This window comes from Thrips palmi, unplaced genomic scaffold (genome assembly GCF_012932325.1).
Source record: "Thrips palmi isolate BJ-2018 unplaced genomic scaffold, TpBJ-2018v1 HiC_scaffold_19, whole genome shotgun sequence".
Taxonomy (NCBI): domain Eukaryota; kingdom Metazoa; phylum Arthropoda; class Insecta; order Thysanoptera; family Thripidae; genus Thrips; species Thrips palmi.
Genome location: NW_023144628.1, coordinates 9,169,245 through 9,184,040, shown reverse-complemented (window position 1 = coordinate 9,184,040; position 14,796 = coordinate 9,169,245). Strand labels below are relative to the sequence as shown.

At 59.3% G+C, this 14,796-nt stretch overlaps 1 protein-coding gene across 1 annotated transcript in view; it reads left to right on the top strand.

Annotated features, from left to right (window-relative positions):
- Window positions 1–14,796, top strand: part of LOC117646323 (probable dipeptidyl-aminopeptidase B) — a 40,514-nt gene extending 25,718 nt beyond the window's left edge. Inside the window, 14 exon segments of the mRNA XM_034387198.1 lie at window positions 7,306–7,400; window positions 7,769–7,843; window positions 8,385–8,437; window positions 8,668–8,900; window positions 9,220–9,386; window positions 9,716–9,828; window positions 10,220–10,600; window positions 10,726–11,055; window positions 11,424–11,542; window positions 11,968–12,193; window positions 12,751–12,945; window positions 13,278–13,441; window positions 14,165–14,376; window positions 14,567–14,796. Coding sequence (XP_034243089.1) covers window positions 7,306–7,400; window positions 7,769–7,843; window positions 8,385–8,437; window positions 8,668–8,900; window positions 9,220–9,386; window positions 9,716–9,828; window positions 10,220–10,600; window positions 10,726–11,055; window positions 11,424–11,542; window positions 11,968–12,193; window positions 12,751–12,945; window positions 13,278–13,441; window positions 14,165–14,376; window positions 14,567–14,710 — 2,507 coding nt within the window. The 3' untranslated portion in view covers window positions 14,711–14,796.

Genomic DNA, 14,796 nt, shown 5'->3' with positions numbered 1-14,796 from the left:
GGCGGGGTGTGCAGCAGAGGCCGTGACGGAGGCGTCCCCCTTCCTCCTCGATAGGGCCTCTGGACCTGGGCGCTCGGCGCGCTCCGTCGAACGGCCTCTGCGTCGTTCTGTCTCTTTCGAACTAATGCGGCGTACTGAATAGGTGCGAGAGAGACAGAGCGATGAAAAAGACTCTCGTAATGCTCGCTTGCGCGGACGTGGAATGCCTGCGTTGCGATTGGTTGCCAGGTGATTCATTGTCTGTTGCCCGCGGCAGGCTCTCTTTTATCTCGAAAAGTACTCGGTCGTTGCCGGGAAAGTACACCCCGTGCAGCGGACTCTCGTCTCTCCAGGGCTGCACAGTGGGCCAGAAGACTGGCGCAGACTGCAAAATCCCTGGACGCGTTTCGAGCTCCAGAGTCGCTAAATGGGACTCGAATCGAACGCTGTGACTCCACCAATGGATTGCTCTCCGAACGGGAAATCCACGGTAGGGTCACACGTTCGGTTCGAGAGCCATTTAGAGACTCTGAGGCTTGTGTGGCCGTCCCCACCGGTCTTCTTGCCCACTGTGGCCTGCCCGTCGGCCGTAATAGATTCTTCCCGCCTCTTCCGAACCGATGGCTGCCAAAAGGTTGCGGGGTTCTCGGCGGCCGCCAAGCGCCTTGTCAGTGTGGCTGCCGTCTCAGGGACCGAGGACTGGATGGCCGCGGCCTTGCCCACGTCTGCCCCCCCCCCCCCACCGTCACCGCGGAGATGGACGACACCGCCGAGTCATTCCCGCCTCATTCAATCAGATCGCCACTTTTCGGCCATTTTTCTTACGCGGGCTCGCGCGCTCCCTTGTCACTTGACATTTGCCCTTTTCACCGCATTGACTTTTCATTTTCGCCCCATTGTTGTCGGGTTGGTACGCCAGCTCGCGGCGCCCACGTCGGTCCCGGGTCCTCGCAGAGTGGAATTTGCCAGAAGACCGGCGCGGGCGGCCAAAACTCTAGACGCGATTTGAGCTGCAGGTTGGTTGAATGGGACTCGAACCGATCGTGTGACCCCACCAATGGATTGCTCTCCGAACGAGGAGTCCACTGGTGGGGTCACCTGTTCGATGGAGTCCTGTTCAGCGGCTCTGGAGCTCAAAACGCGTCTCGTGTTTTGATCGCCTCCGCGGGTCTTCTGGCCCACTGTGCCCGGGCCCCCCTCCGTGTGATGATTGGTACAGAAAAGGAGAAAAAGAGGGGGGCTGTTGGCCGCGCCGCCGCCGCCGACTGGGTCGACTTTAGGGCGCTGTAAAGGGTGGGGATTTCTCGCGGCAAAGATTCCGCTGGGTCCGCTCGAGGCTCGAGCCCCATCGTTACTCTGCCCCCGGGGAGCAACCCCCACCCCGCCCCCCTCCTCTCTTTCCACCCCATTTCGCACCTCAGCGGGCCATGGGCGCCTTGGGTTCCTGGCGCGGCGGACCGCCTCACGTGTTTGTCTGTCTACCGCTATGCGCTGTGGAAACTTCACCGAGTGTTCGGAACGTGTAAGCCATGGCCAGGACGAACTTTCATCTTCGGTACAGGAACAATATGGGAACAAATCGCTTCCTTAACTACAAACTATATTTTCTAGTCGGGTCCTTTGTGGAAACACGACCTTCTTTGATTAGCCAACACTATTCATCGCATCCGTGCAACAAGCAGCTGAACAACGACCTATCGTCAACAACCTATCTCAACATGGTACCGTCAACAACAACCTATCTCTATGCGCTAAGACGAGCAGATAGGCTGTTATTGACGATACCAAGTCGAGATAGGTGCTTCTTGCACGGATGCGCCGCCCCAGCTCTTCAATCTTGTATCTCGAAGGGCGTCATACTTTCTCCCGTCCCCACAGCCTCTGTTTCAACTTTTTAAGCAATTTGTTTTTGTTGTTGTTGTTGTTTTTGTTGGTTGTTGGTGGTGGTGGCGCGTGGTTTATCGCTGCCGCCGTCGCGGTTGTCCGGCAGTCATCAACGCGACGCGGCGCCGAGACGCGCCTACTTTCACTCCCCTGCGGTGTTTATAGTTGGGATTTAGGGCGTCTGGCACGCCACTGTCGCGCGTCGTGTTTTTGTTGTGCCGCCTGGGATGTCCGTGGAAAGGGGGGGGGGGGGGTCAGCGGCCGCGTGACACGGTCGGATAGACGGCGGGGGATGAACGACCTCGCCGTCGAAATGGGGCCTCGGTGGGGCTGGCCACCCGTTTTCAAGTGAAGCTTGCCGTCGCCTGGGAACCCGCGCCGTGACACAGACTTCAGCTGCTTCGGCCCTGGACGTGGATTGGTCGGCCCAATCTGCTGGAGAATGATCCTGCAACGCGATGGCGCTCCTCCTTCCCCTCACGCCGCTCGGAGATGTTACCTGATATCGGTGGGCCCCGCCCCGCCCCGCCGCCCCGGGGATCCAGGCTCCAGGCCTGGGGTGGCCTGGGGTGGCTTCTGGATTATCAGCTGGATTCTTCCCGGAGCCGCCAGTCAGGCTCAGTCGAGCCTCCAGTTGAACCTCCAGCCAGGCTCCAGCATGGCCTACGACATGGCCTCCAGCACGGCCTCCAGCACGGACTCCAGCACGGCCTCCAGCACGGCCTCCAGCACGGCCTCCAGCACGGCCTCCAGCACGGCCTCCACCCACGGCCTCCAGCCGGCCTCCAGCACGGCCTCCAGCAGGCCTAACGCCCACCATGGCCTCCAGCACGGCCTCCAGCACGGCCTCCAGCACGGCCTCCAGCACGGCCTCCAGCACGGCCTCCAGCACGGACTCCAGCACGGCCTCCAGCACGGCCTCCAGCACGGCCTCCAGCACGGCCTCCAGCACGGCCTCCAGCATGACCTCCACCATGGCCTCCAGGAAGTCCAACGGCGGGGCCTCCAGTGCCGGCCAACTTGTCCCTGTCGAAGGGAGGGCGCCGAGCCGCGCACAAGCGCGCGCCGAGCAGCTCAAAGTTGGGGTAGAACTTGCTCGAGCCCGGGGGGAGGGGGGGAGGATGCGGCCGGAGAGTGGCGGAGATTTGTTCAGAAGCCTTTCGGGTTGGCCTGCTGCCGGACGACAGGGCGACGCGCGCGTTAACACGAAATCGATGAACACTTCGTGTGTGTGTGTGTGTGTGTGGAGAGAGAGAGAGAGAGAGAGAGAGAGAGAGAGAGAGAGAGAGAGAGAGAGACTCACCAATCAGTCCCCCGTTCGCCGCTACCCTAATCCATCGCTCTCCTCGCTTTGTTGCCATTGGTTTCTTTTCGAGGAGGCACTTTAAGCGGGTGTTGCGGAGTAGGGGGTCGACCCGGGCAGAGACTGTAGTTTGGCTGTGTTGCCGCCGACGCGCGGATTATGAAATAATTGGATAATTGTTTCCGATCCCTCCGAACGTGTGGGATTGCTCTCCGAGGAATCCATTGGTGGGGTCACACGTTCGGTTCGAGTCCTGTTTAGCGGCACTGGAGCTCGAAACGCGTCTAGAATTTTGGCCGTCAGCACCGGTCTTCTGGTCCACTGTGCGGCACAGCGGCAGGAGAGCGCCTGTGAAGTCGAGGGTAGGCCAGCCCGCGGGGCACGCACGTCCAACGGGCGGGCATCCCCTATTACCATTACCACTACGGGCTAGACCACACACTCTCGCAGGGGCGCGGACGGACGGACCGGCCACAGCGACAATGTGTCCATTCACTTTGAAAAGTGTTCCAATTTAGGGCGCTTTGGCCGCATGCATCGGTCCACTGTAAGGCATTTCCTCCGAGTGTGCGTCAGGCCCGGTTGGCCCGGCCACCGAGACCGGTATTGGCAGTGCGAGGGCCTCGCTTTCAGTTCCCTTCAGTGTGCAGCCACCGAGAGTAATTACGGTTGTTTTGTTGGCCGACTGAAATGGGACATGAAATATGCACGACGAGACGCAGGGGCGCGCGCACGTTCCCGCGAAAAGAACAAAAAGTGCCACGCCGCGGATGCCTTTCGTTCCCTCTTTTTTTTTTGTTCCTGAGAAGCGCGTGTGCGGCGCAACAGGTTCCCGGTTCAAAGACGGCTACGCTAAGGGTTTTTTTTTTTGTTGTTTCGTTTTTCCTTTTATTTTTCTGAAACAATAATATTCTGAATTGTTCCGAAAGAGCTGGCTCCAAAAGAGCACGTCGTATTCATTCCGAGACCTCGCCGCACAATGGCGCTGCAATGAAAGTAAAAGTGGAGCGGCGGAGGGTGGCGACAGGGCTGTACTTTCCAAAAAGTCGAGTCACATTCCAGCCCGGCCAGAAGACAGGTGCAGGCGGCCAAACTTCGAGACGCGTTTTGAGCTCCAGAGTCGCCAAATGGGACTCGAACTGAACGTGTGACCCCACCAATGGATAGCTCTCCGCACGAGGAATCCATTGGTGGGGGTCACTCGTGCGGTTCGAGTCCCATTGGGCGACTCTGGAGCTCAAAACGCGTCGAGAGTTTTGGCCGCCTGCACCTGTCTTCTGGCCTCGCTTGTGGCCCAGTGTTCAGTGTGCGTGCAGCAATAATAACAATAACGCGCCGTTTGCTGAGGCACTGCTTGGCCGGCAGAGAAAAAAACAACAACAAAAAACAAGCGCGTAACGCAATCAAAACGGAGTGGGACGGGGGTGCATAAATCACGTAGAGCTGCGAGAAATCAAATCCATATTTATTCATATTATTTTTTTTCGTGGGGGGGATATTTTCAAGTAATGTAAAAGCTTTCAAATTTATGTATTTATTTTGACCGCATTGGGAGCGAAACGGGCTGACAAGTGTGACGTTAAGTATGGGAGCCGCTTGCTGATTTACGGCAGCGAGTCCCTGGTGTCTGTCTGTCTGTCTGTCTGTCTGTCTGTCTGCCTGTCTGCCTGTCTGTCTGCCTGTCTGTCTGCCTGTCTGTCTGTCTGTCTGTCTGTCTGTCTGTCTGTCTGTGTCTCTGTCTAGCTTCCCTCGGCGTTGTTTGTATTTTCTTTTGTCGCCACACCACTCTTAAAATTTGCCCGCTCTCGCCGGGGTTTTCATTCCCACGGCTAAGCTTCCTGTCTGTCCGTCCGCCCGTCCGTCTGTCTTTCATTCACCCCCTTCTGCTGACGCCGCTCAAGTGTCGCCAGCTTGCGCCAGCGTGCCTCGTTTCTCCCCGCAAGCAAGCCGCGCGCCGAGCGTGGCCAAGCGTGGCGGAGCCTGGCGGAGCGTGGCGCCACAGATTAGTTTCCGTCTCCATTATGCAGAATGACAGCAGCGAAAAGGAGGCGCGACTGCGCCCCACCGCCCCGCCTTACCCCACCCCGCCCCACCCCGCCCCCCGCCCCACCCACCCCCCCGCCCCACCCCGCCCCCCCCCCCCCCACCCCGCCCCACCCCACCCCACCCCCCCACCCCACCCCACCCCCCCCGCCCCGCCCCCCCCCACCCCGCCCCCCACCCCGCCTCGTCACCCCGCCCGCGCCCTGCCCTGCCTTGCCACGCCCCGTGCCGCAGCACCGATCCCGCTGGAACATCTTTGACACGGTTTCGCAGTTTGCGACTCACCGCGGCCCGCTGTGATTGGTTTGACGTCGCCGTGCACCAACTCTGCTGGGGAAGGGGGCCAGGGCAGGGACCACGGGCCGAAAAGGGGGGGGGCACCCCCTCCACCACACCCACTCCGCCGGGCGGGAGACCTCCGCTTTGAAGAGTGGTAGATTGCTCAATTTTGTCTCTCAGGCAAACAGTAATTACCACGCTCCGAAAACCTTAAAAAAAAGAGGCGTTTACAAACCAAAGTAACCAAGTATTTTGAGCATACTTAAGCTTGCAAATGGGTGGGGTCACACGCTCGGTTCGAGGCCTGTCTAGCGACTCTGGAGCTCAAAACGCGTCTTTGGCCGCCGGCGTCGGTCTGGGCAAACCCACTGCGGGGCGGCGGAGCGATTTCGCGCGGTGAGCGACCCGCGCCGCCACTGAGCTCCTGAAATATGGCAGGTCTCACCTCCGCGGCAAAAACACGGCCGCCAAATTAATTCGCGGCGCCAGCAGGCTGCCTCCCCGGAGTCGCTTCCGACGCTCCTCCGTCTCTGTCGCACTCACGAGGCATTCCGCAGGGGGGAGAGGGGGGGAGAGAGAGAGAGAGAGAGCAGAGAGAGAGAGAGAGAGAGAGAGAGAGAGAGCTGTTTAGAGGCCTGTTTAGCGACTCTGGAGCTCAAAACGCGTCTAGAGTTTTGTCCGCGTCCACCGGTCTTCTGGCCCACTGTGCGCCGAGGCACTGTGGCACCCCACTCCCAGGGAGTTCCTCTTTCTCCTTCATCGCCGTGCATGTGCATGCCGCGCTGCTGCAGGTTCGTTCCGAGAGTCGTCCGGCGTCTCGTCGCTGTCTCTGTCGCACCCACGGCGGGGTTGCGAGAGAGACAGCGACGAAGTGCTTCGCCGTGCCACCGTTGTCCCGGATTGCCGCCCCTGTCCGCGGGCGGGGACGCTGTAGACTGATTCCGAGAGTCGTTTTCGTCGCGCCGTCTCGCTCGCACCTCTACGGGAGCCCCGTGAGTGCGAGAGAGGCAGGGCGGCGAAAACGACTCTCGGAATCAGTCTGCTGCGGCGCTGTTTTTGCGGAACGGCGGTGGCGACGGCTTTCGCTCGACATGTGTCGCTGTCTCGGCCACGCCGCCCACGCCGCCCCCACGCCGCCCCCACGCCGCCCAGCGCCCCCACGCCGCCCCCACGCCGCCCCACGCCGCCCCCACGCCGCCCCACGCCGCCCCAGCCGCCCGCCCCCACGCCGCCCCCACGCCGCCCCCACGCCGCCCCCACGCCGCCCCCACGCCGCCCCAGCCGCCCCCACGCCGCCCATGCCCCCACGCCCCCACGCCGCCCCCACACCGCCCCCACGCCGCCCCCACGCCCCCACCAGCAGGCCGACTCGCACCCGCACGGCGTTTCGTCGCGCTGTCTCTCTCGCTCCCCCACCGTAACGGCGAACGCCCTGTGAGTGCGACAGTGTCGGTCCAGTCGCACCTCAGGGTTTTTGTTGTTGTTTTCTTTTGTTGAATACTTCAATATATTTCATTTTAAACAAAAGGGAGTAAAAATGTAAAAAAAGAAAATAAATTAGAATCAGTAATTTTAAATAAATAAACATCATCAACTTCAATTACAGTGGTGTGTGGTACTTGCTTGACTAAAACGGCTACAATGTTTGAAAAGCTTGGAAGCTGGACGTCACATGATGCTCCTCTGCTCCAGACAGGACAGCGGTGGCCAGACAACGCGCCTATGCAGACGGGCGACTCTCCACACGACGCATTTCGAGCGCCACCTTCTTTAAACGGCCCACTGAACGATATCGTGTTTTTGGTTGTGTGTTGCAGACGTGGAACTGGTGTACCGGGATGCCAACAACGGGCTGAGCGTGCTCAACGCAGTGACGCTGCACAGCAGAGTCATCATGACCAACTCCACCTTCGTGAGTATCGAGAGCTCCATGAAAACGACCAAGCAAACTCGGCGATGAACCTCTATAGTGGGCCAGAAGACCGGTGCAGGCGTCCGAAATTCAAGACGCGTTTTGAGCTCCAGAGTCGCTAAATAATGGGACACGAACCGAACGTGTGACCCCCACCACTGGATTGCTTTCCGAAAGAGCAATCCATTGATGGAGTCACACGTTCGGTTCGAGTCCTGTTTAGCTACTTCGGAGCTCTAAACGCATCTAGAAGTTTGGCCGCCTCCGCCGGTCTTCTGGCCCACTGTGCGGCGGCGCTTCTCTGTTTCCCTCACTCTTTCCTTTGTTCGTGCGCCTCATTTTTGAAATTTGTGTTCCGTCTTTCGCAGAGGCAGTTGAACGCCGTGGACTTCAAGGTGTCCCGGGACCTCAAGTTCGTCCTGCTCATCTCGGAGAAGCGGCGGGTGAGTGTACGACCCCGTGTCTCTGTCTAAGCTCTGCCCCCCCCCCCTTTTCTGTTCCCACTCCACTCCGTTCCCCGCCTCGCTGCTCCTCGGTCCTCGGGAGCCCCGAATCCACTTCCAATCAGCCCGTTCGCCCTTCGTTGACACTCCCTCCCCATTCTGACGTGGTTTCCTTATCGTTTTATTTTTGTTCTTGCTCTCTCTCTCCCTCCTTCTCTCTCTCTCTCTCTCCCTATCTATCCCCTGCTCCGTGTTCCAACTCCTTCCCACGGGTTGATCTGCAAAGTACGGCTTTTGATGAATTTTCCCAGCCAGAATGGCTGCCGCTCGAACTGGCCGAGAGGCAGCCTCCCTCCCATCAAACTTGGTGTGCTTCCCTCGACATTTTCTCGCCACCCGCTCCTGGAACTCTGACCCGGCCCCCCCTCCCCCCCCCCTTTTCTCCCGCCAAGCCCCTTTGCCTCGCCCCATCCCCCTTCCCCCTAAACGTCAGCGCTTCCTCCTGCTCTATTCGCTCAACAACGCCCTTCTCTGTTGACAGGTGTTCGACTACTCCTACGAGGCCAAGTACACGGTGTTCGAGGTGGCGACACAGTAAGTAAACCGCGAATTAAGGGCATCACTAGCCTTGAAAATTTAAATTTTTTTCAAAACTTAAAAGGCCGGTCGCGCCCTCAATTTTACTTCTTTATTTTTTTTTTTCAAAATTAAGTACAAATTCCGAATCAGCAGAAAAAATGCTACAAAATGCGCCATCTAACTTTCAAGAAAATTTCGAAAAAAAATGTGTGATTTCGACCACTCTTGACGCTCTTGCGTTGCAGGACGCGCTACCCGCTGCGGGTCAACGAGAGCGACGAGCCGGGCGGCGGCGCGGCCGGCGCCAAGTGGCTGCAGCTGGTGGACTGGGGTCCCACGGGCAGCCAGCTGGTGCTGGTGCAGGACAACGACATCTACTACAAGGCCAACGGCTCCACCCAGGCCCGCGCCGTGCGCCTCACCAGCTCCGGCAAGAGGGGCGTCGTCTTCAACGGCATCCCCGACTGGCTCTACGAGGGTGCGTAGCACTGCGTAGCAATGCGTACTACCTCCGTGTGTGTTTGTGTGTGTGTGTCACTGACTGTCTGTCATTGTCTGTCATGCCCCTCGCCCCCCCCCCTCTTCTCTCTCTCTCTCTCTCTCTCTCTCTCTCTCTCTCTCTCTCTCTCTCTCTCTCTCTCTCTCTCTCTCTCTCTCTCTAGTCCTACATCATCCCAATGATTGTTAATTCAAATCCCCCCAATAAAACATTTTTATAAACTAAACTCTCTCTCTCTCTCTCTCCCCCTCTCTCTCTCTCTGTCATTGCCTGTCATGTCCCTCGCCTCTGCCTGCAGTTGAGATCCTGCGCAGCGACCGCGCCATCTGGATTTCCCCGGACTCCAAGTACATGCTCTTCGCCTCCTTCAACGACTCCCGTGTGGGCGAGCTCAAGTACCCGTACTACGGCTCCCTGCAGGAGGGGCTGCGGTACCCGAAGATCAACACGCTCCGGTACCCCAAGGTGAGTGAGTGAGTGAGTGAGTGAGTGAGTGAGTGAGTGAGTGAGTGAGTGAGTGAGTGAGTGAGTGAGTGAGTGAGTGAGTGAGTGAGTGAGTGAGAGAGTGAGACGCGTTTTGAGCTCCAGAGTCGCTGAATGGCAGTCGAACCGAGCGTGTGACCCCACCAATGGATTCCTCGTTTGGAGAGCAATCCAATGGTGGGGTCACACGATCGCTTCGGAGTCCCATTTAGCGACACTGGAGCTCAAAACACGTCTGGGATTTTGACCGCCTCCGCCGGTCTTCTGGCCCACTGTGCGCACCCACACGGGTAACATGGTCTTGATTGCAGGCGGGGACCCCGAACCCCGAAGTGGCCCTCCGCCTCCTGACCCTGGACGGCAGCGGCGGGGTGGGGCAGGCCCCCGTCGAGCTCAAGCCGCCGCCCTGCATCACCAACAGGGAGTGAGTACTTCACAACGCACAAACCAATAATTCCGTCGCTCTGTATCTCTCGCACCTGGGCGCGACGCCCCGTGAGTGCGAGAGAGACAGCGAGTCAGTCTGCAGGTAGAGCCGCACTGGAATGAGGGGTGCACTGCACTGGTAAAACTAAAGCGTAGTTTTCAAGGGTAATCAGCTTAAGCTTGAAACCAAGCGTAACAGGCTCCCTATCTAAATGCATGGTGAGATTTCTAGAGTATGCTTCATTGTAAAGTCTTCCAGCGAAACTCTATGCGTGACTCAAGCATGGAGTTTCGCTTCAGTTTTACCAGTGTGTAATAGAAGATTTTAATTGGCGAAAATGATCGGTTGAGCGTGTTTGGTAGTGAATTCCCCTCCCCCTCTGGCGCAGGTCCGACTACTACTTCACGGCCGTGACGTGGATCGACAGCCAGTCCTTCTCGGTGGTGTGGATGAACCGGCGCCAGAACCTGTCGTGCGTCTCGGTGTGCCGGTGGTCGTCCTGGAACTGCGACGACGTGTACGACGACCAGTCGCCCTTCTGGGTGGACGTGTACCAGCCGCCCGTCTTCTCGGCGGACGGCACGCAGCTGGTGGCGCGCCTGCCCGTCAACGACGGCGAGCAGGGCTCGTTCCGGCAGGTGGTGCAGGTGGCCGTGAGCGGCGGCGGCAGCGGGGCCGGCGCGCTGGCCGCCACCTCGCTCACGCCCCTCACGTACGGGCCCATGCACGTGACCGAGGTGCTGGCCTGGGACGAGGAGAACCACCTCGTGTAAGTACGCGGCGGCACGCGGCGCGCCGAGTCCCCGGTCCCAGACCCGATCTTATACACTCTCGCCCTATTATTGACTTTTCCGTGAGTAACCAGGTCACTCTAAAGCACCACCGCGGTTGCAGGTACTTCGTGGCGGCGCCTTCGTACGCCCCTGACCAGCGCCATCTGTACCGAGTCCCGGACGCCAAGGGAGCCGCCGCGGCCGCGGGCTGGACGGGCACCGCCACGGGCACCGCCACGGCCTCCGGGCCCGCCGGGCTGACGGCCACGGCCGCGCCGAACGGGGCCCCGAACGGGGCGGCGGGCCCCACCTGGCAGTGCCTCACCTGCCCGCCGTGCCCGCCGCCCGCCCCGGTCCTGGAGCCCGGGCAGGAGGAGGCCGCCGTCGTGGAGGACGACGACCTGCCCATCCCCGAGGCCACGGCGACGGCGGCACCCGTCAACGCCACCAGGTGCGGGGACGCACAGTGGGCTAGAAGACCGGCGGAGGCGGCCAAACTTCTAGACGCGTTTTGAGCTCCAGAGTCGCCAAATGGGACTCGAACCGAACGTGTGACCTCACCAATGGATTGATCTCCGAACGAGGAATCCATTGGTGGGGTCACACGTTCGGTTCGAGTCCTTTTTAGCTACTTCGGAGCTCAAAACGCGTTTTAGAATGTTTAGCCTGTCGTCGCGCTGCAATCTCACTTCATGGGAGGCCTTCTAGCTCTCTCCCTCCCTCTCGCACTCATGGGACGATCCGTGGTGCCAGAGAGGAGGGAAAGACCGACGGAGGCATCACTCTGCTGCAACTGCAACCAACCCCTTTTGCTTTCAGCAGCAACGAGACGCTCTGGGACTGGCAGTGGGGCAACCCGGGCTCCGCCGTGTGCCTGTTCAGCCACGCCCACTTCCCGCCGGGCCGCAGGCTCCGCTTCTACATCCTCGAGTGCCAGGGTGAGGTTCCCACGATGGCCACGCCACCGTAAGCCCCACCACCGCTAGCTCCGCCACCCGGCGGACTGATTCCGAGAGTCCTTTCCGTCGCTCTGTCTCTCTCGCCCCTGCAGGGGAGGCTCCACGAGTGCGAGGGAGACAGAGCGACGAAGACGACGACTCTCGGAAGCAGTCGCACCTAATTACCAGGCACTGAACTATTCCAAGTTCGCCGTTCGTTGTTTTGTCCTCGGCGAGCGCGTCGTCGCGACCCTGGTTCTTTGCCAAGGGCCAAACAACTACTTCGAGAAATTTTGTGCACCGTTTTTTTTTAATTCACGTTATTTCCGGTTATTTTACGTTATTTCACGTTGTTTCAACGTTATTTTGCGTTCTTGCAAACGTACACCAAAACTCAAGTTGTTTCCCCCTCGTTGTTCGCGCAGGCCCCGAGGTGCCCGAGGCCATCCTGGTGAACGCCACCAGCAACCTGCCCCTGCTCAGCCTGCAGCACAACTCGAGGCTCCGGGACATGTTCAACAAAAGGGCGCGGCCCCAGATCAAGACCTTCAAGGTGCAGATCGACAACGACTACCACGCGCAGGTGCGCCTCTTCCTGCCGCCCGGCCTGCGCGACTACGAGGAGGTCACGTTCCCGCTCGTGCTGCACGTGTGAGTACCGCTCGGCGCCCCGCCGCCCCTACAGTGGATCAGAGACGCCGACCCGAATTGGGCCAGAAGACCGGTGGAGGCGGTCAAAATCCCGGACGCGTTTTGAGCTCCAGAGTCACTAAATAGGACGCGAACTGATCGTGTGACCCCACTATTGGACTGCTCTCCGAACGAGGAATCCATTGGTGGGGTGAACGCTCGGTTCGAGTCCCATCCAGCGACTCTGGAGCTCAAAACGCGCGCATAGTTTTGGCCGCCGGCGCCGGTCTTCTGGCCCACTGTGCGCCCCTAGAATGCTTGCTGCTGCACGATCCCGGCACTGCGAGAAGTACAGAAAAAGTACGGAACGTGTCTGGTCAATAATTTGCCTGGACCGTCCGTACCTGTCCAACTACGGAACTTCTGTACCTTTTTTCCGCCCCCTTTTGCATGAATTCGTATGGAACAAGTACGCACGTTCCGTACTTCCGTACTTTAGTCTTCTGTTCATCTTCTGTTCAAAATTTCGGATTTTTTTTTTCACAGTGTGGGTTGATGCTTTTCTCACTGTCGTGCAGCGACGCCGCTCCCGGCTCGCAGCTCGTGTCGCAGCGCTGGGCCGTGGACTACTCGGCCTACTTGGCCTCCAACCGGAACTACATCGTGGCCGAGATAGACGGTCGCGGCTCCGGCTTCCAGAGCGACCGCTTCCTGTTCGAGCCGTACCGGCGCCTGGGCTCCGTCGAGCTGGAGGACCAGATCGCCATCGTCAAGTAAGCGTCGCAATTATTTCTCGTTTTCTTTATTATTTTAGTTTTCGTTTGTTTTTGTTTTTTTAGTTGTTTTTTTTTGTGAAGGACATATATGCCCGGATTGAAATGCCGCCGCCGGCTGGTTTGTTCTCAGTGCGGCGTGTGCAGGAATTTTGAAAGGGCGAGGGGGTTGAATCCGTGCTTTTTTCCTGCATTCATGTGGAATGTAATGCAATTTGCCCACCTGAAAGACGCTTGTCTTCGTGTCCCAAAGCGATCATGACACCCCGCGCATCTGGTTTTCCTCCTTTTCTCTTTCTTTTTGTAAATCTTTTCTGTTTTTGTCCTCGCAGGTACCTGAGCGACAAACTCAAGTACGTGGACCGGGACCGCGTGGGGCTGTGGGGCCGCGGCTACGGCGGCTTCTCGACGGCCATGATCCTCAGCGAAGACCGCAGCCCCGGAGTGTTCGCTTGCGGCATCGCCGTCGCCCCCGTCACCAACTGGGCGCACTACGGTAAGGCCGACTGGCGGGGCCGTCGCCCCCCACTCACAGTGAGCCAGAAGACCGGCGCTGGTGGCCGGGACTCTGTCTGGACGTGGTCTGAGCTCTACAGTCGCGAAACAGGACTCGAACTTCGAACCGACCGTGTGACCCCACCAGTGGATTCTTCGTTCGGAGAGCAATCCATTGGTGGGGTCACACGTTCGACTCGAGTCCTGTTTAGCGACTCTGGAGCTCAAAACGCGTCCCGGCCCGAGGCGTAGCGGCCCGAAAGCGCCTGCGAAGTCGAGGGTAGGCCAGCCCGCGGCGCACGCACGTGACGCACGTCCAACGGGCGGGCATCCCGCACACTCGCAGGGGCGCGGACGGACGGACCGGCCACAGCGATAATGTGTCCATTTATTGCGGTGCACTGCCTCTGCCTTTGAGCTCTGAGCCACCGAGCTGCATTAAAACCCCTCGCCCAAACGTAGACCGGAGTCTTCTTTGATAGAATAACCCGAGTTTCAGAAGTAAACTGAAGGAAATGTAGTCATACTTAATAGAACCCATGTCTCTTCTCAGAGCGGCCTCGGCGAACTTGGGTTTGCACCCAGGCAGTAAAAACTTGGAGAAATCGTGTACAGACTACTCTTACTTACTTACGCCGAAGGGTGTGGCTACCTTCTCCCCTCGGTTTGCAGAGTGTTCTCCACTTTTGGTTTCACAGTGGGCCCTCGTGTGTACTGTCCGCAGATTCCGTGTTCGCGGAGCGCTACCTGTGCACTCCAAACGTGACGGACAACTACCGCGGCTACGAGGACGCCGACGTGAGCAAGAAGGCAGGCAACCTGCGCGACAAGCGCTTCCTGCTGATCCACGGCACGGCCGACCTGCGCGCGCACTACACGCAGTCCATGCTGCTGGTCAGGGCACTGGCCAGAGAGGGCGCGCTCTTCCAGCACCAGGTAGGCAGCCGTAGGCACCGTAGGCAAGGCAGCCGACTGATTCCGAGAGTCGTTTTCTTCGCTCTGTCTCTCTCGTCCATCCCCACTGGGTCAACTGTGGATCCGCCACTGCTTCTTTTTCCGCACCCTCTCCAAATGCGGACGAAAAGTGAAAGACCGCTAGAGTTTGAAGTGTTTCCTCCGTTTCCAGACGTACCCAGACGAGGGCCACGACCTGCGCGGAGTGCGGGACCACATGTACCGCACCATGGACGCCTTCTGGGACGACTGCTTCGGCCCGCTCGACCTGGAGGACTGGGAAGACGGGGTGGGGCTGTTCTCCTTCAAGCAATAGTGGCGCGCCCAGGGCGTGGGGGCGGGCCCGAACCGGTCCGCCCTCAACGGCGCCCTGCTGCACAAGGCCATCCTCACGCAGTCCGT